Here is a 25,198-nt window from a genome sequence, read left to right on the forward strand (position 1 = left end):
AATGACGTCATCCAAGATGGCGTCCCTCGAATTCCGATTGGCTGATAGGCTTCTATCAGCCAATCGGAATTAAGGTAGGAAAAATCTGATTGGCTGATTCAATCAGCCAATCAGATTGAAGTTCAATCCGATTGGCTGATCCAATCAGCCAATCGGATTGACCTCGCATTCTATTGGCTGATCGGAACAGCCAATAGAATGCGAGGTCAATCCGATTGACTGATTGGATCAGCCAATTGGATTGAACTTCAATCTGATTGGCTGATTGAATCAGCCAATCAGATTTTTCCTACCTTAATTCCGATTGGCTGATAGGATTCTATCAGCCAATCGGAATTCAAGGGACGCCATCTTGGATGATGTCATTTAAAGGAACCGTCATTCGTTGTTGACCAGGATGGATGTTCCGCATCGGAGGTCTTCAGGATGCTGCCGCTCCGCTCCGGATGGATGAAGATAGAAGATGCCGCTTGGATGAAGACTTCAATTGGATGGAAGACCTCTTCTGCCCCACTTAGATGAAGAATTCGGCTCGGCTGAGTGAAGACGACTCAAGGTAGGGAGATCTTCAGGGGGTTAGTGTTAGGTTTTTTTAAGGGGAGTTTGGGTGGGTTTTAGAGTAGGGGTATGTGGGTGGTGGGTTGTAATGTTGGGGGGTATTGTATTTTTATTTACAGGTAAAAGAGCCGATTACTTTGGGGCAATGCCCAGCAAAAAGCCCTTTTAAGGGCTGGTAAAAGAGCTGATTACTTTGTAATTTAGGATATGGTAGGGCATTTTATTATTTTGGGGGACTTTTTTATTTTATTAGGGGGCTTAGATTAGGTGTAATAAGATTTAAATTCTTGCAATATTTTAATTTTTTTTAATTTAGTGTTTGTTCTTTTTTGTATTATAGTTTAGTTTATTTAATTGTATTTTAGTTTAGATGATTGTAGTTAATTTACTTAATTAATTTATTGATAGTGTAGTGTTAGGTGTAATTGTAACTTAGGTTAGGTTTTATTTTACAGGTAATTTTGTAATTATTTTAACTAGGTAGCTATTAAATAGTTAAAATAAATACAATGTTGCCTGTAAAATAAATATAAATCCTAAAATAGCTACAATGTAACTATTAGTTATATTGTAGCTATATTAGAGTTTATTTTATAGGTAAGTATTTAGTTTTAAATAGAAATAATTTTTTTCATTACAGTAAATTTATTTTGTTTAATTTAAAATTATATTTAATTTACGGGGGGTGTTAGGGTTAGACTTAGGTTTAGGGGTTCATAAATTTATTATAGTAGTGGCGATGTTGGGTCTGGAGATTAGGGGTTAATAATTGTAGGTAGGTGGCGGCGATGTTAGGGAGGGCAGATTAGGGGTTAATACAATTTATTATAGTGTTTGCGAGGCGGGAGTGCGGCGGTTTAGGGGTTAATACATTTATTATAGTGGCGGCGATGTCCGGTCGGCAGATTAGGGGTAATAAGTGTAGGTAGGTGGCGGCGAGGTTGGGGGCGGCAGATTAGGGGTTAATAAATATAATATAGGTGTCGGCTCACTTCTTCCAAGACTCGTAATACCAGCGTTAGGCAAATCCCATGGAAAAGATAGGATACGCAATTGACGTAAGGGGATTTGCGGTAGCCTCGAGTCGCGGAAGAAAATTGAGCGGTAGACCCTTTCCTGCCTGACTCGTAATACCAGGGTTAGATAAAAAGCAGCGTTAGGACCCCTTAACGCTGCTTTTTAAAGCTAACACAGAACTCGTAATCTAGGCGTAAGAATTAATTTCAGCTTAAATAAATGGGCATTTTAAGTGACTGTTTACATTAAGAATATATGTACTTTTAGTGTCCTAATTAGAATTGTATTAGAATCAATTGTAGCTATATAGCTGATTGTACGGTTTGAATGTTAGTAGCTTATATCTTGGTCTCATTGTGGTATTTTAAATGCAACTCTGATTTTGATAGACTATTGTGAATAAGGCTAGTTCTAAAGGTAAATTTTTATGAGATTTGAATAGCATATTACAATAGTTTAAACACTGTATAGTAAAGACTCATATTCTGGTTCCTACAAATATATTTCAATGTTTCTATAAATATTAACTAATAAAAAGAATTCAGGAATTTATATTAATTTTATGGTTTTTGGTATATGCATATTTTATTGGGGTTTAGTTTAAAGGATAATTATTAAATATATTGTGTTATAACCCGGCCATATACTGACAAAGCTCTTTTATGACACAAAGGAACCACCAATTGGGTGGCTTTGTTTCGGATCATCAAGTTACAAACTATGGTGCAAGTGCTGAAAGACATCATATATGAAATTTTATTGTCATCGGTAAACGATTTTTCATTCCCTTTTATAACGTTACATATGCAAGCTGCAACGTTTACCTTGGGACTTTATTATTATTTTTCATCATCATTAACAGTTTTATGGTTTTATGATTTTTATGTGTGACATATATATATTTAAATATATGTGTTCTTGCTAGCAGCACATGTTTTTACTATATAAGTTTGTTTGTACTCATAATGGATTGTGTGATACTACACTTTTAGGATAGATTTGTTTTTTGTGCTGTGTACTGTTTAACTGGTATAATTGGCAATTATTTAGCAATATTTACCACTTATTTAGTGCTGGTTAAATAGCCTATATATTCTACAACTAAACTAAAACTGGTTTTAGTCCCCTGAGAAAGTAAATCCCTGATTTACTAAAAGAGTCATGCACTTATTTGTGTACAACAAACAATACGCCTTAGACTTAGGTTTGCTACTTTTCTTGAGGGGAAATAATACTGGCCATGCTCATAATTATTTATGCAAATGTATGCTAAGGCACTGTGGCTGAGCTCTGTAGCAACCCAAGGGTTGTAGGTTCGATCCACGGCGAGGTCCACTCAGTCTTTCATCCTTCCGAGGTCGATAAAATGAGCAGCGCCTTAAGACCCTTACGGGTGATTAGACGCGCTTTACAAGTACCCAATACATACATACAATACATATATATGCTACAGTATAACTCAGCAACTAAATCTGCTAGGACTGATTTTATATGATTATTTATAATTAGATTCTAACACACTCAGAAGAAATGTCACCATGATAGGGCCTTTATGTCTATATTTAATCTTTATTTTCTATGCTTACAGTCCATTTGGTAGAATACCCGCTGGGACCATAGGTATAAAAGATCAATCCAGCATGCAACAAAAAAAGGACAAATTAGGACACAAAAAGTGCAAGATTGCAAATATTGTTAAAATGTTAGTGATTTTCTGACTGACGTCATTTTTGCCCCTTTTGATTTAAGTTTTACTTTTAGCACCAATCAGCAAGCACTACCCAGGGTGCTGAACCAAAAATGGACCCACTCCTAAGCTTACATTCCTGCCTTTTCAAAATAAATATACCAAGAGAACGAAGAAAAATTGAAATAGGAGTAAAATAGAAAGCTGCTTAAAATTGCATGCTCTATCTGAATACTGAAAGAAAAAAAAAGTTGGGTTTCATATCCCTTTAAAGCTTGACCTTTGTCTCTTGGCCAAAAATTGAAGCAGATATAGCAGGGTGTGAGAGCCCGACAGATCTTCTGTGGGACCCAACACTGAAAACGAAGACACTCGCTTACAGATCACCAGTAACAATGGAGACAATATATAATTGGCATAAGATAACCAAACAGATGGGATTATTTACCCCACAATCCTTATTTCTACCCTTGAAGTTTTTATTGCCCTTGGAACTTAGAAAGGTGGTGGGGAAATGGGAAAACAAAGGGTTATATAGGGTGGCAGATTTTCTAGATAAAACCAAAATTCTCACCTTTAATCAGATCAGAGACAAAATCCAGCCATACACTTTACATTGGTTTCTTTATTTACAGATAGCTTCAGCTATAACTAAAACAGAATTTATGCTTACCTGATAAATTACTTTCTCTTACGGTGTATCCAGTCCACATATTCATCCTTACTTGTGGGATATTCTCAATCCCTACAGGAAGTGGCAAAGAGAGCACACAGCAGAGCTGTCCATATAGCTCCCCTCAGGCTCCGCCCCCCCAGTCATTCGACCGATGGTTAGGAGAAAAAGGAGAAACTATAGGGTGCAGTGGTGACTGTAGTTTACTAAAATAAATTTGAACCTGACTTAATTGCCAGGGCGGGCCGTGGACTGGATACACCGTAAGAGAAAGTAATTTATCAGGTAAGCATAAATTCTGTTTTCTCTTACATGGTGTATCCAGTCCACGGATTCATCCATACTTGTGGGATACTAATACCAAAGCTTTAGGACACGGATGAAGGGAGGGAACAAGTCAGGTAACCTAAACGGAAGGCACCACTGCTTGCAAAACCTTTCTCCCAAAAATAGCCTCCGAAGAAGCAAAAGTATCGAATTTGTAAAATTTGGCAAATGTATGCAGTGAAGACCAAGTCGCTGCCTTAAAAATCTGTTCAACAGAAGCCTCATTCTTGAAAGCCCATGTGGAAGCCACAGCTCTAGTGGAATGAGCTGTAATTCGTTCAGGAGGCTGCTGTCCAGCAGTCTCATAAGCCAATCGAATGATGCTTTTCAGCCAGAAGGAAAGAGGTAGCAGTCGCTTTCTGACCTCTCCTCTTACCAGAATAGACCACAAACAAGGACGATGTTTGTCTGAAATCTTTAGTTGCTTTTAAATAGAATTTTAAAGCACGAACCACATCAAGATTGTGTAACAGTCGTTCCTTCTTAGAGACTGGATTAGGGCACAGAGAAGGAACAATGATTTCCTGGTTAATATTCTTATTAGAAACCACTTTTGGAAGGAAACCAGGTTTGGTACGCAAAACAACCTTATCTGCATGGAAAACCAGATAGGGTGCATTACATTGCAAAGCAGACAATTCAGAAACTCTTCGAGCAGAAGAAATAGCTACCAAAAACAAAACTTTCCAAGATAACTTAATATCTATGGAATGCAAAGGTTCATACAGAACCCCTTGAAGAACTGAAAGAACTAAATTTAGACTCCACGGAGGAGCCACAGGTCTGTAGACAGGCTTGATTCTAACTAGGGCCTTTGCAAACGCCTGAACGTCTGGTACAGCTGCAAGACGCTTGTGTAACAGAATAGACAGAGCAGATATCTGTCCTTTTAAGGAACTAGCTGACAAACCTTTCTCCAATCCTTCTTGGAGAAAAGACAATATCCTTGGAATCCTAACCTTACTCCACGAATAACCTTTGGATTCGCACCAAAGATATTTCCGCCATATCTTATGGTAAATTTTCCTGGTGACAGGCTTTCTAGCCTGGATCAGAGTATCTATAACCGATTCAGAGAACCCACGCTTAGCTAGAATTAAGCGTTCAATCTCCAAGCAGTCAGTTGCAGAGAAACTAGATTTGGATGCTTGAATGGACCTTGAATTAGAAGATCCTGCCTCGATGGCAGTTTCCACGGTGGAGCTGATGACATGTCCACTAGGTCTGCATACCAAGTCCTGCGTGGCCACGCAGGCGCAATCAGAATTACCGAAGCCTTCTCCTGTTTGATTCTGGCTACTAGCCGAGGGAAAAGAGGAAACGGTGGAAAGACATAAGCTAGACTGAATGACCAAGGCGCTACTAAAGCATCTATCAATGCCGCCTTGGGATCCCTAGATCTGGATCCGTAAAGGGGAAGTTTGGTGTTCTGACGGGACGCCATCAGATCCAATTCTGGAATGCCCCATACCTGGGTTAGCTGAGCAAAGACCTCCGGGTGGAGTTCCCACTCCCCCGGATGGAAAGTCTGACGACTCAGATAATCCGCCTCCCAGTTGTCTACTCCTGGGATGTGAATTGCAGATAGATGGCAGGAGTGATCCTCCGCCCATTTGATGATCTTGGTTACTTCCTTCATCGCTAGGGAACTCCTTGTTCCTCCCCGATGATTGATGTACGCTACAGTCGTGATGTTGTCCGACTGAAATCTGATGAATTTGGCCTCCGCTAGTTGAGGCCATGCCTGGAGCATATTGAATATCGCTCTCAGTTCCAAAATGTTTATCGGGAGAAGAGATTCTTCCCGAGACCATAGACCCTGAGCTTTCAGAGAGTCCCAGACCGCACCCCAGCCTAACATCGGTCGTGACAATGATCCACTCCGGTCTGCGGAAACTCATTCCCTGAGACAGGTGATCCTGAGACAACCACCAGAGAAGAGAGTCTCTGGTTTCCTGGTCCATTTGTATTTGAGGAGACAAATCTGCATAATCCCCATTCCACTGTTTGAGCATGTTGCAGTGGTCTTAGATGAATTCGGGCAAAAGGGACTACGTCCATTGCCGCAACCATTAGACCGATTACCTCCATGCACTGAGCCACAAAAGGCCGAGGAATGGAATGAAGAACTCGGCAAGTATTCAAAAGTTTTGACTTCCTGACTTCTGTCAGAAAGATTTTCATTTCTACCGAGTCTATTAGTGTTCCCAGGAAGGGAACCCTTGTGAGCGGGGACAGAGAACTCTTTTCTACGTTCACCTTCCACCCGTGAGACCTTAGAAAGGCCAGAACAATGTCCGTATGAGCCTTTGCTCTGTGAAAAGACGACGCCTGTATTAAGATGTCGTCTAGGTAAGGTGCTACTGCAATGCCCCGCGGTCTTAGTACCGCTAGAAGGGACCCTAGCACCTTTGTGAAAATTCTGGGAGCGGTGGCCAACCCAAAAGGAAGGGCCACGAACTGGTAATGCGTGTCCAGAAAGGCGAACCTTAGGAACTGATGATGATCTTTGTGGATAGGAATATGTAGGTACGCATCCTTTAGATCCACGGTAGTCATATATTGACCTTCCTGGATCATCGGCAAGATTGTCCGAATGGTTTCCATTTTGAAAGATGGAACTCTGAGGAATTTGTTTAGAATTTTTAGATCCAGGATTGGCCTGAAAGTTCCTTCCTTTTTGGGAACTATAAACAGGTTTGAGTAAAATCCCAGCCCTTGTTCTGCAATTGGAACTGGGTGTATCACTCCCATCTTTAGAAGTTCGACACAGCGTAAGAACGTCTGTTTCTTTGTCTGGTCTGAAGACAAACGAGAAATGTGGAACCTTCCCCTTGGGGGAGAGTCCTTGAATTCTAGAAGATACCCCTGAGCCACAATTTCTAATGCCCAGGGATCTGGAACATCTCTTGCCCAAGCCTGAGCAAAGAGAGAAAGTCTGCACCCTACTAGATCCGGTCCCGGATCGGGGGCTACCCCTTCATGCTTTCTTGGCCTGTTTACCCTTATTCCAGCCCTGCAAGGGTTTCCAGGTTGCTTTAGGCTGGGAAGCGTTACCCTTTTGCTTAGCGGCAGCAGAGGTTGAAGCAGGTCCGCTCCTGAAGTTGCGAAAGGAGCGAAAATTAGCCTTGTTTTTGGACTTGAACGGTCTATCCTGCGGGAGGGAATGACCCTTCCCCCCAGTGATATCCGCAATAATTTCTTTCAACTCTGGACCAAAAAGGGTCTTTCCCTTGAAAGGAATGTTTATCAATTTTGTTTTGGACGACACGTCAGCCGACCATGATTTGAGCCAAAGCGCTCTTCGCGCCATAATGGCAAAACCTGAATTTTTCGCCGCTAACTTAGCTAATTGGAAAGCGGCATCAGTGATAAAAGAATTAGACAGCTTTAAAGCGTGAATTCTATCCATGACTTCGTCATATGAAGTCTCCCTCTGGAGCGACTCCTCCAGCGCCTCAAACCAAAAAGCCGCTGCAGTAGTTACAGGAATAATGCAGGCAATTGGCTGGAGCAGGAAACCTTGCTGAACAACATTTTCTTCAGCAAACCTTCCAATTTTTTATCCATAGGATCTTTGAAAGCACAACTGTCCTCTATTGGTATAGTTGTACGCTTAGCAAGCGATGAAACAGCTCCCTCTACCTTAGGGACCGTCTGCCACGCGTCCCGCCTGGGGTCGTTTATGGGGAACATTTTCTTAAAGATAGGAGGGGGAACAAAGGGTACACCTGGTCTCTCCCACTCCCTAGTCACAATATCCACCACCCTCTTTGGGATCGGAAACGCCTCAGTGTGTACAGGGACCTCTAAAAACCTGTCCATTTTACTCAACTTTTCTGGGACCACCATGGGGTCACAATCATCCAGCGTAGCTAAAACCTCCTTAAGCAGGACGCGGAGGCGTTCCAGCTTAAATTTAAACGCTAAGGAATCTGACTCTGCCCGCTGAGAAACTTTTCCTGTGTCAGAAATTTCTCCCTCAGACAGACCATCCCTCACTGCCACTTCAGAGTGTTGTGAGGGTACTACAGATAAATTATCCAAAGCTTCCGATTGCTCATCCTCTGTATTTAAAACTGAGCTATCTCGCTTTCTTGGAAAAACTGGCAGTTTGGATAAAAATGCTGCAAGGGAATTATCCATTACTGCTGCTAATTGTTGTAAAGTAATAGGGGCTAATGTGCTAGAGGTACTAGGCATTGCTTGCGCAGGCGTAACTGGTGTCGACACCTGGGGAGAGGAAGAAGGACTATCCTCGTTACCTTCCGTTAAAGAATCATCTTGGGCTACATTTTTAAGTGTCACTGCATGGTCTTTAAAATGCTTAGATGCTTTAGCACACTTTAAACACAAATGCAATGGGGGTACCGCCATGGCTTTTAAACACAAAGAACAGGGTCTATCTGAAGGCTCAGACATGTTTGACAGACTTAGACAGCACTACAATACAGTAAAAAACACTTTTTGAAAAAACGTTACTGTGCACACACTTTTTTACCAAATCACAAAAAAAATCCAAATCAATTAACCCCTTATTGCCCAAACCGGAGCTAAATTAAGCAGTCTATCTGTTTAAAATACTACAGCACGGTGCCACAGTCTCTGCTGTGGTTTTACCTTCCTTAGGGATTATTTGTAGATGAAAATAAGCCTCCCTGGAGTCCTCCATGCAGTCTCTGGACTCTACACGTGAAGCTGCATGAAGCGGTCTTGTAAAACAACTGCGCAACTGAGGCGCGAAAATGAGGCCCCCTCCCTCTTCATTCCGGAGTTATGGGGCCTTCCTGAGACAGATTAGGTGTCTTACAATATGCCAGGCGTATTAAAACCCCAAAAAGTGTTCCAAACGTCTAAAACACTTGAACAAATATGAGATTATACTAATAAAGTAATCGATTTAGCCCATAACAGTGTCCACCAGTATTTAAGCCCTTAACCTAAGCCATCCTGCTATACTGAGTCTCAGAAAATGGCTTACCTTCCCCCATGGGGATTTCTGTCAGTCTTCTAGCATTACCAGGTCTTGTTAGAAAAAAATGACTGAGCATACCTGAAGCAGTTAAGCCTGCAAACTGTTCCCCCCAACTGAAGTTCTCCGGTACTCAACAGTCCTGTGTGGATTTTAGTTACAACATGCTAAAATCTTTTTCCTCTCAGCAGAAATCTTCATCACTTTCTGCCTCAGAGTAAATAGTACAAACCGGCACTATTTTAAAATAAACTCTTGATTGAAGAAAACATAATTTATGCTTACCTGATAAATTTATTTCTCTTGTAGTGTATCCAGTCCACGGATCATCCATTACTTGTGGGATATTCTCCTTCCCAACAGGAAGTTGCAAGAGGATCACCCACAGCAGAGCTGCTATATAGCTCCTCCCCTCACTGCCATATCCAGTCATTCGACCGAAACAAGACGAGAAAGGAGAAACCATAGGGTGCAGTGGTGACTGTAGTTTAATTAAAATTTAGACCTGCCTTAAAAGGACAGGGCGGGCCGTTGACTGGATACACTACAAGATAAATAAATTTATCAGGTAAGCATAAATTATGTTTTCTCTTGTTAAGTGTATCCAGTCCACAGATCATCCATTACTTGTGGGATACCAATACCAAAGCTAAAGTACACGGATGATGGGAGGGACAAGGCAGGATTAAACGGAAGGAACCACTGCCTGAAGAACCTTTCTCCCAAAAACAGCCTCCGAAGAAGCAAAAGTATCAAATTTGTAAAATTTTGAAAAGGTGTGAAGCGAAGACCAAGTCGCAGCCTTGCAAATCTGTTCAGAGGCCTCATTTTTAAAGGCCCAGGTAGAAGCCACAGCTCTAGTAGAATGAGCTGTAATCCTTTCAGGGGGCTGCTGTCCAGCAGTCTCATAGGCTAGGCGAATTATGCTCCGAAGCCAAAAGGAAAGAGAGGTTGCCGAAGCTTTTTGACCTCTCCTCTGTCCAGAGTAAACGACAAACAGGGAAGAAGTTTGACGAAAAACAGAATTTATGCTTACCTGATAAATTACTTTCTCCAACGGTGTGTCCGGTCCACGGCGTCATCCTTACTTGCGGGAATATCTCTTCCCCAACAGCAAAGCTGGCCATATAGTCCCTCCTAGGCTCCGCCCACCCTAGTCATTCGACCGACGGACAGGAGGAAAAAATAGGAGAAACCATATGGTACCGTGGTGACTGTAGTTAGAGAAAATAATTCATCAGACCTGATTAAAAAAACCAGGGCGGGCCGTGGACCGGACACACCGTTGGAGAAAGTAATTTATCAGGTAAGCATAAATTCTGTTTTCTCCAACATTGGTGTGTCCGGTCCACGGCGTCATCCTTACTTGTGGGAACCAATACCAAAGCTTTAGGACACGGATGAAGGGAGGGAGCAAATCAGGTTACCTAAACGGAAGGCACCACGGCTTGCAAAACCTTTCTCCCAAAAATAGCCTCCGAAGAAGCAAAAGTATCAAATTTGTAAAATTTGGCAAAAGTGTGCAGTGAAGACCAAGTCGCTGCCTTACATATCTGATCAACAGAAGCCTCGTTCTTGAAGGCCCATGTGGAAGCTACAGCCCTAGTGGAGTGAGCTGTGATTCTTTCAGGAGGCTGCCGTCCGGCAGTCTCATAAGCCAATCGGATGATGCTTTTAAGCCAAAAGGAAAGAGAAGTTGCTTTTTGACCTCTCCTTTTACCAGAATAGACGACAAACAGAGAAGAAGTTTGTCTGAACTCTTTTGTAGCTTCTAAGTAGAATTTTAGAGCACGGACTACATCTAAATTGTGTAGCAAACATTCCTTCTTTGAAACTGGATTCGGACACAAAGAAGGTACAACTATCTCCTGATTAATATTTTTGTTGGAAACAACCTTTGGTAGAAAACCAGGCTTAGTACGCAAAACAACCTTATCTGAATGGAACACCAGATAGGGCGAAGTACACTGCAGAGCAGATAACTCAGAAACTCTTCTAGCAGAAGAAATAGCAACTAAAAACAAAACTTTCCAAGATAACAACTTAATATCTATGGAATGTAAAGGTTCAAACGGAACCCCTTGAAGAACTGAAAGAACTAGATTTAAACTCCAGGGAGGAGTCAAAGGTCTGTAAACAGGCTTGATCCTAACCAAAGCCTGAACAAATGCTTGAACATCTGGCACAGCTGCCAGTCGTTTGTGTAGTAAGACAGATAAAGCAGAAATCTGTCCCTTTAGAGAACTCGCAGATAATCCTTTATCCAAACCTTCTTGTAGAAAGGAAAGAATCTTAGGAATTTTTATCTTATTCCATGGGAATCCCTTGGATTCACACCAGCAGATATATCTTTTCCATATTTTATGGTAAATCTTTCTAGTTACCGGTTTTCTGGCTTGAACCAGAGTATCTATCACAGAATCTGAAAACCCACGCTTTGATAGAATCAAGCGTTCAATCTCCAAGCCGTCAGCTGGAGGGAGACCAGATTTGGATGTTCGAATGGACCCTGAACAAGAAGGTCCTGTCTCAAAGGTAGCTTCCATGGTGGAACCGATGACATATTCACCAGGTCTGCATACCAAGTCCTGCGTGGCCACGCAGGAGCTATCAAGATCACCGAGGCCCTCTCCTGCTTGATCCTGGCTACCAGCCTGGGAATGAGAGGAAACGGTGGAAACACATAAGCTAGGTTGAAGGTCCAAGGCGCTACTAGTGCATCCACTAGAGTCGCCTTGGGATCCCTGTATCTGGACCCGTAGCAAGGAACCTTGAAGTTCTGACGAGACGCCATCAGATCCATGTCTGGAATGCCCCATAATTGAGTCAACTGGGCAAAGATCTCCGGGTGGAGTTCCCACTCCCCTGGATGGAATGTCTGACGACTCAGATAATCCGCTTCCCAGTTTTCCACACCTGGGATGTGGATCGCAGCTAGGTGGCAGGAGTGATCCTCCGCCCATTGTATTATTTTGGTCACTTCTTTCATCGCCAGGGAACTCCTTGTTCCCCCCTGATGATTGATATACGCAACAGTCGTCATGTTGTCCGATTGGAATCTTATGAATCTGGCCTTCGCAAGCTGAGGCCAAGCCCTGAGAGCATTGAATATCGCTCTTAGTTCCAGAATGTTTATCAGGAGAAGAGACTCTTCCCGAGACCATAGTCCCTGAGCTTTCAGGGATTCCCAGACCGCGCCCCAGCCCACTAGACTGGCGTCTGTCGTGACGATGACCCACTCTGGTCTGCGGAAGCTCATTCCCTGGGATAGGTGGTCCAGGGTTAGCCACCAACGGAGTGAATCTCTGGTCTTCTGATCTACTTGAATCACTGGAGACAAGTCTGTATAGTACCCATTCCACTGTTTCAGCATGCACAGTTGTAATGGTCTTAGATGAATTCGCGCAAAAGGAACTATGTCCATTGCTGCAACCATCAACCCTACTACTTCCATGCACTGAGCTATGGAAGGACGTGGAACAGAATGAAGAACTTGACAAGCGCTTAAAAGTCTTGACTTTCTGACATCTGTCAGAAAAATCCTCATTTCTAAGGAATCTATTATTGTTCCCAAGAAGGGAACTCTTGTCGACGGAGACAGAGAACTTTTTTCTATGTTCACCTTCCATCCGTGAGATCTGAGAAAGGCCAGAACGATGTCTGTATGAGCCTTTGCTTTTGAAAGGGACGACGCTTGTATTAGAATGTCGTCCAAGTATGGTACTACTGCAATGCCCCTCGGTCTTAGAACCGCTAGAAGGGACCCGAGTACCTTTGTGAAAATCCTTGGAGCAGTGGCTAACCCGAATGGGAGGGCCACAAACTGGTGATGTTTGTCCAGAAAGGCGAACCTTAGGAACTGTTGATGTTCTTTGTGGATAGGAATATGTAGGTACGCATCCTTTAGATCCACGGTAGTCATAAAATGACCTTCCTGGATAGTAGGTAGAATCGTTCGAATGGTTTCCATTTTGAACGATGGCACCCTGAGAAATTTGTTTAGGATCTTTAAATCCAGAATTGGTCTGAAGGTTCCCTATTTTGGGAACTACGAACAGATTTGAGTAAAATCCCATTCCTTGTTCCGTCATTGGAACTGGGTGTATCACTCCCATCTTTAACAGGTCTTCTACACAATGTAAGAACGCCGGTCTCTTTATTTGGTTTGAGGATAAGTGAGACATGTGGAACCTTCCCCTTGGGGGTAGTTCCTTGAATTCCAGAAGATAACCCTGAGAAACTATTTCTAGCATCCAGGGATCCTGAACATCTCTTGCCCAAGCCTGAGCAAAGAGAGAGAGTCTGCCCCCCACTAGATCCGGTCCCGGATCGGTGGGTACTCCTTCATGCTGTTTTGTTAGCAGCGGCAGGCTTCTTGGCCTGCTTACCCTTGTTCCAGCCTTGCATCGGTTTCCAGGCTGGTTTGGTCTGTGAGGCATTACCCTCTTGCTTAGAGGATGCAGAATTAGAGGCCGGTCCGTTCCTGAAATTACGAAAGGAACGAAAATTAGACTTATTCTTGGCTTTGAAAGGCCTATCTTGTGGGAGGGCGTGGCCCTTTCCCCCAGTGATGTCTGAGATAATCTCTTTCAATTCTGGCCCAAGGAGAGTTTTACCCTTGAAGGGGATATTAAGCAATTTTGTCTTGGACAATACATCCGCTGACCAAGACTTTAGCCAAAGCGCTCTGCGCGCCACGATTGCAAACCCTGAATTTTTCGCCGCTAATCTAGCTAATTGCAAAGCGGCATCTAAAATAAAAGAGTTAGCCAACTTAAGTGCGTGAACTCTGTCCATAACCTCCTCATATGGAGTCTCTCTACTGAGCGACTTTTCTAGTTCCTCGAACCAGAACCACGCTGCTGTAGTGACAGGAACTGGGTTGAAGAAGGTAACCTTGTTGTACAAAAATCTTTTTAAGCAAACCCTCCAATTTTTTATCCATAGGATCTTTGAAAGCACAATTATCCTCGATAGGAATAGTAGTGCGCTTGTTTAGAGTAGAAACTGCCCCCTCAACCTTAGGGACTGTCTGCCATAAGTCCTTTCTGGGGTCGACCATAGGAAATAATTTCTTAAATATAGGAGGAGCAACAAAAGGTATGCCGGGCTTCTCCCACTCTTTATTCACTATGTCCGCCACCCGCTTGGGTATAGGAAAAGCGTCGGGGTGCACCGGAACCTCTAGGAACTTGTCCATCTTGCATAATTTTTCTGGAATGACCAGGTTGTCACAATCATCCAGAGTAGATAACACCTCCTTAAGCAGTGCGCGGAGATGTTCTAATTTAAATTTAAATGTCACAACATCAGGTTCAGCCTGTTGAGAAATTTTTCCTGAATCTGAAATTTCCCCATCTGACAAAACCTCCCTCATGGCCCCTTCAGATTGGTGTGAGGGTATGACAGAGCAATTATCAGCGCCCTCCTGCTCTTCAGTGTTTAAAACAGAGCAATCGCGCTTTCTCTGATATGCAGGCATTTTGGATAAAATATTTGCTATGGAGTTATCCATTACAGCCGTCAATTGTTGCATGGTAATAAGCATTAGCGCGCTAGAAGTACTAGGGGCCTCCTGCGTGGGCAAAACTGGTATAGACACAGAAGGAGATGATGTAGAACCATGTCTACTCCCTTCATCTGATGAATCATCTTGGGCAACTTCATTATCTGTGACAGTACTGTCCTTACTTTGTTTGGACGCTATGGCACAATTATCACACAATTTAGAAGGGGGAGATACATTGACTTTCATACATATAGAACATAGCTTATCTGAAGGCACAGACATGTTAAACAGGCTTAAACTTGTCAATAAAGCACAAAAACCGTTTTAAAACAAAACCGTTACTGTCTCTTTAAATTTTAAACAGAGCACACTTTATTACCGAATATGTGAAAAAGTATGAAGGAATTGTTCAAAATTTACCAAAATTTCACCACAGTGTCTTAAAGCATTAAAAGTATTGCACACCAATTTTCAGAGCTTTAACCCTTAAAATAACGAAACCGGTTACAGTTTTAACCACTCTACAGTCCCAGCTACAGCCTTTGCTGCGACTTTACCAAGCCCAGAGGGGAATACGATACCAAATGACGCCTTCTAGGGACTTTTCCAACTATTTTCAGATCCTCACACATGCATCTGCATGTCTTGCTCTCAAAAACAACTGCGCAGTAATGGCGCGAAAATGAGGCTCAGCCTACAACTGGGAAGGCCCTTCCTGACTGGAAAAGGTGTCTAACATAGTGCCTGACGTTAAAAAACATTCCCCAAGTTTATAAGTGTGAATTACCAGCATAAACATGTATAAAATGCCCAAATAAAGCAATCGATTTTGCCCATAAAAGTGTCTACCAGTTTTATAGCCCATATTAAGCCCTTTATTCTGCTTGAGACTAAGAAAATGGCTTACCGGTCCCCATGAGGGGAAATGACAGCCTTCCAGCATTACACAGTCTTGTTAGAAATATGGCTAGTCATACCTTAAGCAGAAAAGTCTGCTGTTTCCCCCAACTGAAGTTACTTCATCTCAACAGTCCAATGTGGAAACAGCAAAGGATTTTAGTTACTGTCTGCTAAAATCATCTTCCTCTCACAAACAGAATTCTTCATCCTTTTCTGTTTCAGAGTAAATAGTACATACCAGCACTATTTTAAAATAACAAACTCTTGATAGTAGAATAAAAAACTACAACTAAACACCACAAACTCTTAACCATCTCTGTGGAGATGTTGCCTGTGCAACGGCAAAGAGAATGACTAGGGTGGGCGGAGCCTAGGAGGGACTATATGGCCAGCTTTGCTGGGACTCTTTGCCATTTCCTGTTGGGGAAGAGATATTCCCACAAGTAAGGATGACGCCGTGGACCGGACACACCAATGTTGGAGAAATCTTTAGTAGCTTGTAAGTAAAACTTCAAGGCACGGACTACGTCCAGATTATGTAAAAGACGTTCCTTCTTTGAAGAAGGATTAGGACACAATGATGGAACAACAATCTCTTGATTGATATTCTTGTTAGAAACCACCTTAGGTAAAAACCCAGGTTTGGTACGCAGAACTACCTTATCTGCATGAAAAATCAGATAAGGAGAATCACATTGTAAGGCAGATAGCTCAGAGACTCTTCGAGCCGAGGAAATAGCCATCAAAAACAGAACTTTCCAAGATAAAAGTTTAATATCAATGGAATGAAGGGGTTCAAATGGAACTCCTTGAAGAACTTTAAGAACCAAGTTTAAGCTCCACGGGGGAGCAACAGTTCTAAACACAGGCTTAATTCTAACCAAAGCCTGACAAAATGCCTGGACGTCTGGAACCTCTGCCAGACGCTTGTGCAAAAGAATATACAGAGCAGAAATCTGTCCTTTTAAAGAACTAGCTGATAATCCTTTGTCCAAACCCTCTTGGAGAAAGGACAATATCCTAGGAATCTTAACCTTACTCCATGAGTAATTCTTGGATTCACACAAATAAAGATATTTACGCCATATTTTATGGTAGATTTTCCTGGTGACAGGCTTTCGTGCCTGTATTAAGGTATCAATTACTGAATTGGAGAAGCCACGCCTTGATAGAATCAAGCGTTCAATCTCCATGCAGTCAGTCTCAGAGAGATTAGATTTGGATGATTGAAAGGACCTTGTATTAGAAGGTCCTGCCTCAGAGGCAGAGTCCATGGTGGAAAGGATGACATGCCCACTAGGTCTGCATACCAGGTCCTGCGTGGCCACGCAGGGGCTATCAGAATCACAGATGCTCTCTCCTGTTTGATTTTGGCAATCAGTCGAGGGAGCAGAGGAAACGGTGGAAACACATAAGCCAGGTTTAAGAACCAAGGAGCTGCTAGAGCATCTATCAGCGTCGCTCCCGGGTCCCTGGACCTGGATCCGTAACAAGGAAGCTTGGCGTTCTGGCGAGACGCCATGAGATCCAGTTCTGGTTTGCCCCAACGATGGATCAGTTGAGCAAACACCTCCGGATGGAGTTCCCACTCCCTCGGATGAAAAGTCTGACGACTTAGAAAATCCGCCTCCCAGTTCTCTACGCCTGGGATGTGGATCGCTGACAGGTGGCAAGAGTGAGACTCTGCCCAGCGAATTATCTTTGAGACTTCTAACATCGCTAGGGAACTCCTGGTTCCCCCTTGATGGTTGATGTAAGCCACAGTCGTGATGTTGTCCGACTGAAATTTGATGAACCTCAGGGTTGCTAACTGAGGCCAAGCCAGAAGAGCATTGAATATTGCTCTTAACTCCAGATTATTTATTGGGAGGAGTTTCTCCTCCTGAGTCCACGATCCCTGAGCCTTCAGGGAGTTCCAGACTGCGCCCCAACCTAGAAGGCTGGCATCTGTTGTTACAATCGTCCAATCTGGCCTGCGAAAGGTCATACCCTTGGACAGATGGACCCGAGATAGCCACCAGAGAAGAGAATCTCTGGTCTCTTGATCCAGATTTAGTAGAGGGGACAAATCTGATAATCCCCATTCCACTGACTTAGCATGCATAATTGCAGCGGTCTGAGATGCAGGCGCGCAAATGGCACTATGTCCATTGCCGCTACCATTAAGCCGATTACTTCCATGCACTGAGCCACTGACGGGCATGGAATGGAATGAAGGACACAGCAAGCATTTAGAAGTTTTGATAACCTGGACTCCGTCAGGTAAATTTTCATCTCTACAGAATCTATAAGAGTCCCTAGGAAGGAGACTCTTGTGAGTGGGGATAGAGAACTCTTTTCCACGTTCACTTTCCACCCATGCGACCTAAGAAATGCCAGAACTATCTCTGTATGAGACTTGGCAATTTGAAAGCTTGACGCCTGTATCAGGATGTCGTCTAGATACGGAGCCACCGCTATGCCTCGCGGTCTTAGAACCGCCAGAAGTGAGCCCAGAACCTTTGTAAAAATTCTCGGGGCTGTGGCCAATCCGAAGGGAAGAACTACAAATTGGTAATGCCTGTCTAGAAAGGCAAACCTTAGGAACCGATGATCTTTGTGAATCGGTATGTGAAGGTAGGCATCCTTTAAGTCCACTGTGGTCATGTACTGACCCTCTTGAATCATGGGTAGGATGGTCCGAATAGTTTCCATTTTGAATGATGGAACTCTGAGGAATTTGTTTAAGATCTTTAGATCCAAGATTGGTCTGAAGGTTCCCTCTTTCTTGGGAACCACAAACAGATTTGAATAAAACCCCTGTCCCTGTTCCGTCCGCAGAACTGGATGGATCACTCCCATTACTAGGTCGTCTTGCACACAGCTTAGGAATGCCTCTTTCTTTATCAGGTTTGCTGATAACCTTGAAAGATGAAATCTCCCTTGTGGAGGAGCTTTGAAGTCCAGAAGATATCCCTGAGATATGATCTCCAACGCCCAGGGATCCTGAACATCTCTTGCCCACGCCTGGGCGAAGCGAGAAAGTCTGCCCCCCACTAGATCCGTTTCCGGATAGGGGGCCGTTTCTTCATGCTGTCTTGGGGGCAGCAGCAGGCTTTCTGGCCTGCTTGCCCTTGTTCCAGGACTGGTTAGGTTTCCAGGATTGTCTGGAATGAGCAACAGTTCCCTCTTGTTTTGAAGCGGAGGAAGTTGATGCTGCTCCTGCCTTGAAATTTCACAGGCACGAAAATTAGACTGTTTGGCCTTTGATTTGGCCCTGTCCTGAGGAAGGGTATGACCCTTGCCTCCAGTAATGTCAGCAATAATTTCCTTCAAGCCAGGACCGAATAGGCCGAATAATGTTGAGTAACTTAGACTTTGAAGTCACGTCAGCTGACCAGGATTTAAGCCATAGCGCCCTACGCGCCTGGATGGCGAATCCGGAATTCTTAGCCGTTAGTTTAGTCAAATGAACAATGGCATCAGAAACAAATGAGTTAGCTAGCTTAAGCGTTCTAAGCTTGTCAATATTTTCATCCAATGGAGCTGTATGGATGGCCTCTTCCAGGGCCTCAAACCAGAATGCCGCCGCAGCAGTAACAGGCGCAATGCATGCAAGGGGCTGTAAAATAAAACCTTGTTGAATAAACATTTTCTTAAGGTAACCCTCCAATTTTTTATCCATTGGATCTGAAAAAGCACAACTGTCCTCAACCGGGATAGTGGTACGCTTTGCTAAAGTAGAAACTGCTCCCTCCACCTTAGGGACCGTCTCCCATAAGTCCCGTGTAGTGGCATCTATTGGAAACATTTTTCTAAATATAGGAGGTGGGGAAAAGGGCACACCGGGTCTATCCCACTCCTTGCTAATAATTTCTGTAAGCCTTTTAGGTATAGGAAAAACGTCAGTACACACCGGCACCGCATAGTATCTATACAGCCTACACAATTTCTCTGGAATTGCAACTGTGTTACAGTCATTCAGAGCAGCTAATACCTCCCCAAGCAATACACGGAGGTTCTCAAGCTTAAATTTAAAATTAGAAATCTCTGAATCAGGTTTCCCCGAGTCAGATATGTCACCCACAGACTGAAGCTCTCCTTCCTCATGTTCTGCATACTGTGACGCAGTATCAGACATGGCTCTTACAGCATTTGCGCGCTCTGTATCTCTCCTAACCCCAGAGCTATCGCGCTTGCCTCTTAATTCAGGCAATCTAGATAATACCTCTGACAGGGTATTATTCATGATTGCAGCCATGTCCTGCAAGGTAATCGCTATGGGCGTCCCTGATGTAATTGGCGCCATATTAGCGTGCGTTCCCTGAGCGGGAGGCGAAGGGTCTGACACGTGGGGAGAGTTAGTCGGCATAACTTCCCCCTCGACAGAACCCTCTGGTGATAATTCTTTTATAGATAAAGACTGATCTTTACTGTTTAAGGTGAAATCAATACATTTAGTACACATTCTCCTATGGGGCTCCACCATGGCTTTCAAACATAATGAACAAGTAGGTTCCTCTGTATCAGACATGTTTAAACAGACTAGCAATGAAACTAGCAAGCTTGGAAAACACTTAAAACAAGTTTACAAGCAATACAAAAAACGTTACTGCGCCTTTAAGAAACACAAATTTTGAAATAACAGTGAAAAAAGGCAGTTACGCTAACAAAATTTTTACAGTGTATGTAACAAGTTGGCAGAGCATTGCACCCACTTGCAAATGGATGATTAACCCCTTAATACCCAAAACGGAATAACAAATGACAAAAACTTTTTTAAACAGTCACAACAACTGCCACAGCTCTACTGTGGCTTTTTACCTCCCTCAATACGACTTTTGAAGCCTTTTGAGCCCTTCAGAGAAGTCCTGGATCATGCAGGAAGAAGCTGGATGTCTGTGTCTGTAATTTTTGCTGCGCAAAAAAGCGCTAAAATAGGCCCCTCACACTCATATTACAACAGTGGAAAGCCTCCAGGAACTGTTTCTAGGCAAAATTCAAGCCAGCCATGTGGAAAAAACTCGGCCCCAATAAGTTTTATCACCAAACATATAAAAAACGATTAAACATGCCAGCAAACATTTTAAAATACATTTTTATAAAAGAGTATGTATCTCTATTAATAAGCCTGATACCAGTCGCTATCACTGCATTTAAGGCTTTACTTACATTACTTCGGTATCAGCAGCATTTTCTAGCAAATTCCATCCCTAGAAAAATATTAACTGCACATACCTTATTGCAGGAAAACCTGCACGCTATTCCCCCTCTGAAGTTACCTCACTCCTCAGAATATGTGAGAACAGCAAAGGATCTTAGTTACTTCTGCTAAGATCATAGAAAACGCAGGCAGATTCTTCTTCTAAATACTGCCTGAGATAAACAGTACACTCCGGTACCATTTAAAAATAACAAACTTTTGATTGAAGAAATAAACTAAGTATAAAACACCACAGTCCTCTTACGACCTCCATCTTTGTTGAGAGTTGCAAGAGAATGACTGGATATGGCAGTGAGGGAGGAGCTATATAGCAGCTCTGCTGTGGGTGATCCTCTTGCAACTTCCTGTTGGGAAGGAGAATATCCCACAAGTAATGGATGATCCGTGGACTGGATACACTTAACAAGAGAAATAAAAACTACAAATCTAACACCACAAACTCTTTACCCTCCCGTGGAGATGCTACTTGTTAGAGCGGCAAAGAGAATGACTGGGGGGGCGGAGCCTGAGGGGAGCTATATGGACAGCTCTGCTGTGTGCTCTCTTTGCCACTTCCTGTAGGGATTGAGAATATCCCATAAGGATGAATCCGTGGACTGGATACACCATGTAAGAGAAATATACCTTCAATAGAAGAGGCCAGACCTTGTCCCCTCTAGAACGAATATGCAACACACAGACAAGAGGGAAACGTGATCTCACAGATATACTTATTGCTGCAAGAAAGGAAAATTACCCTCAAATCTTCCCTTATGGAGAGATGGGAGAAAGACGCAGGGGAGACAAGGGAAAAAGAAACCTGGGAGACAATTCTATTTGAAGCTAGTAAGGGAATGATCAGTGCTGATATGAGGGGAAATTGTATGAAGGTGGCCTTTAGGTGGTATCTTACGCCAGAACGGACAGCCCACATTCCTCCCCTAAACACTGCAGCTTGTTATAGAGGCTGTGGGGCAAGGGGGTTTCATGTGGTGGGATTGCCCAAAAGTACGCCCACTATGGACGAGACTCTCGAAATTACTTTGTGACACGTTAGACGAGAACATTGAATTAACAATAACTCAGGGACTTTTGAATGAAAGGGTAAGAAGGTTGAACTCAGTGACCAACACCTTTATTAAAATTCTGTGTACATGCTTACGTATCTGTATAGCTAGACATTGGAAGGTGGGTGCCCCGAGCTGGTTAGAAATAATGGATAAGATAAAAGATACCTATACAATGTCAGAACTAGCAGCATGGTCGCAAGGGAATACTGATCATTTTCAGAAAGTATGGTTCTATTGGATTCTGGAGGGGAACTCTTGACCTACTATTATCCAAGAAGGAGAGGAGAGAAGGGAAGCGACTTGGTAGGGTAGGGATGGGGAGAATGGAAGAAGTACCCTAACATTTGATACCTACATGCCTGGACATGACAGATATTTTTAGCATTATGCTGAGACGACCACTTAACCTACTAGAAGCCATATGGAGTTAATGGAAACACCTGGTAAGGGGGAGGGGGGGAGGGGTAGGGTATAATGTTCTAATTTATAAGGTTCAGTCTATTCTACTATATGTTAAATTAACAGATATGACAGTTTATAATCTTACGGACTAAGTACTTTATTTAACGATCACCTGATGTAAGTGCCAGGAGCTATATGTATCTGTCTATGTGATAAATAAGTGCACTTTAATCCATTTTTATTTGATCTGTATGTTTTGTGCTTTGGTTGTAAGAAAATCAATAAAAAGTATTTCAACTAAAGCTTGACCTTTACTTATATGTAAAATATTACACTCCAGTCTCATTTACATATCTCAGCTAAATGTATAAGTAATCCACTAAGTTATTGCCCAATATGTAAATACAATTAGATCTTATAGGAAGATTCACAAAATACACCAAACAAAAAGTAATACTCTAATAAAATTGTCATATGAAGTTCATGCAATAGATGATAATTGTACTTTAAGTTCTTACCTTCTTTGATAATATGGAATTACAACTTTCCCTGGAGCTTGGACGCGATCCATTTCTTGACTGTAAAGACTTCTCATATCTTCTTATTTCTTTTTTCATTTTTTCTCTTAGCTGCTGGTCACTATCTTTAAGAATAAATAAATAAAGTTACATTCAGGGCTAAATAAATCCTCCATTAAAACTTACAAAACAGTAAATGGCTGATGATTTTACTACAACTTTGAATAGCTGGGCACAATATTACAATGCTGTAATTTGACAGGATTTTATTATTGGAAAAAATGGCACTTGGTAATGTGTTTAACCATTGCAGTTCATCTTGGGAGCTGCTATACACTGACACTCCTAAGCAGTATACAGCCAGTAAATCAATAAGGAGCAGCATTCACATGAGCACAACAATGTGTTTAACCCCTTCACTACTGGGAATTTTAGAGAAAAACAGAATTTATGCTTACCTGATAAATTACTTTCTCCAACGGTGTGTCCAGTCCACAGCGTCATCCTTACTTGTGGGAATATCTCTTCCCCAACAGGAAATGGCAAAGAGTCCCAGCAAAGCTGGCCATATAGTCCCTCCTAGGCTCCGCCCACCCCAGTCATTCGACTGACGGACAGGAGGAAAATTATAGGAGAAACCATATGGTACCGTGGTGACTGTAGTTAGAGAAAATAATTCATCAGACCTGATTAAAAAACCAGGGCGGGCAGTGGACCGGACACACCGTTGGAGAAAGTAATTTATCAGGTAAGCATAAAACATAATTTATGTAAGAACTTACCTGATAAATTCATTTCTTTCATATTAGCAAGAGTCCATGAGCTAGTGATGTATGGGATATACATTCCTACCAGGAGGTCAAAGTTTCCCAAACCTCAAAATGCCTATAAATACACCCCTCACCACACCCACAAATCAGTTTAACGAATAGCCAAGAAGTGGGGTGATAAAAAAAAGTGCGAAAGCATATAAAATAAGGAATTGGAATAGTTGTGCTTTATACAAAAAAATCATAACCACCACAAAAAGGGTGGGCCTCATGGACTCTTGCTAATATGAAAGAAATGAATTTATCAGGTAAGTTCTTACATAAATTATGTTTTCTTTCATGTAATTAGCAAGAGTCCATGAGCTAGTGACGTATGGGATAATGACTACCCAAGATGTGGATCTTTCCACGCAAGAGTCACTAGAGAGGGAGGGATAAAATAAAGACAGCCAATTCCTGCTGAAAATAATCCACACCCAAAATAAAGTTTAATGAAAACATAAGCAGAAGATTCAAACTGAAACCACTGCCTGAAGTACTTTTCTACCAAAAACTGCTTCAGAAGAAGAAAACACATCAAAATGGTAGAATTTAGTAAAAGTATGCAAAGAGGACCAAGTTGCTGCTTTGCAAATCTGATCAACCGAAGCCTCATTCCTAAACGCCCAGGAAGTAGAAACTGACCTAGTAGAATGAGCTGTAATCCTTTGAGGCAGAGTTTTACCCGACTCGACATAAGCATGGTGAATTAAGGATTTCAACCAAGATGCCAAAGAAATGGCAGAAGCTTTCTGACCTTTTCTAGAACCGGAAAAGATGACAAATAGACTAGAAGTCTTTCGAAAAGACTTAGTAGCTTCAACATAATATTTCAAAGCTCTAACAACATCCAAAGAATGCAACGATTTCTCCTTAGAATTCTTAGGATTAGGACATAATGAAGGAACCACAATTTCTCTACTAATGTTGTTGGAATTCACAACCTTAGGTAAAAATTCAAAAGAAGTTCGCAACACCGCCTTATCCTGATGAAAAATCAGAAAAGGAGACTCACAAGAAAGAGCAGATAATTCAGAGACTCTTCTGGCAGAAGAGATGGCCAAAAGGAACAAAACTTTCCAAGAAAGTAATTTAATGTCCAATGAATGCATGGGTTCAAAAGGAGGAGCTTGAAGAGCCCCCAGAACCAAATTCAAACTCCAAGGAGGAGAAATAGACTTAATGACAGGTTTTATACGAACCAAAGCTTGTACAAAACAATGAATATCAGGAAGATTAGCAATCTTTCTGTGAAAAAGAACAGAAAGAGCAGAGATTTGTCCTTTCAAGGAACTTGCGGACAAACCTTTATCTAAACCATCCTGAAGAAACTGTAAAATTCTCGGAATTCTAAAAGAATGCCAGGAAAAATGATGAGAAAGATACCAAGAAATATAAGTCTTCCAGACTCTATAATATATCTCTCTAGATACAGATTTACGAGCCTGTAACATAGTATTAATCACAGAGTCAGAGAAACCTCTTTGACCAAGAATCAAGTGTTCAATCTCCATACCTTTAAATTTAAGGATTTGAGATCCTGATGGAAGAAAGGACCTTGCGACAGAAGGTCT

At 42.3% G+C, this 25,198-nt stretch overlaps 1 protein-coding gene across 1 annotated transcript in view; it reads right to left on the bottom strand.

Annotated features, from left to right (window-relative positions):
- Nucleotides 1-25,198, bottom strand: part of SPATA7 (spermatogenesis associated 7) — a 328,138-nt gene that overhangs the window by 222,777 nt on the left and 80,163 nt on the right. The window contains exon 3 of the mRNA XM_053710849.1: nt 22,816-22,940. Coding sequence (XP_053566824.1) covers nt 22,816-22,940 — 125 coding nt within the window. The remainder of the gene's footprint in view (nt 1-22,815; nt 22,941-25,198) is intronic.

Source organism: Bombina bombina, chromosome 1 (assembly GCF_027579735.1).
Source record: "Bombina bombina isolate aBomBom1 chromosome 1, aBomBom1.pri, whole genome shotgun sequence".
NCBI lineage: Eukaryota > Metazoa > Chordata > Amphibia > Anura > Bombinatoridae > Bombina > Bombina bombina.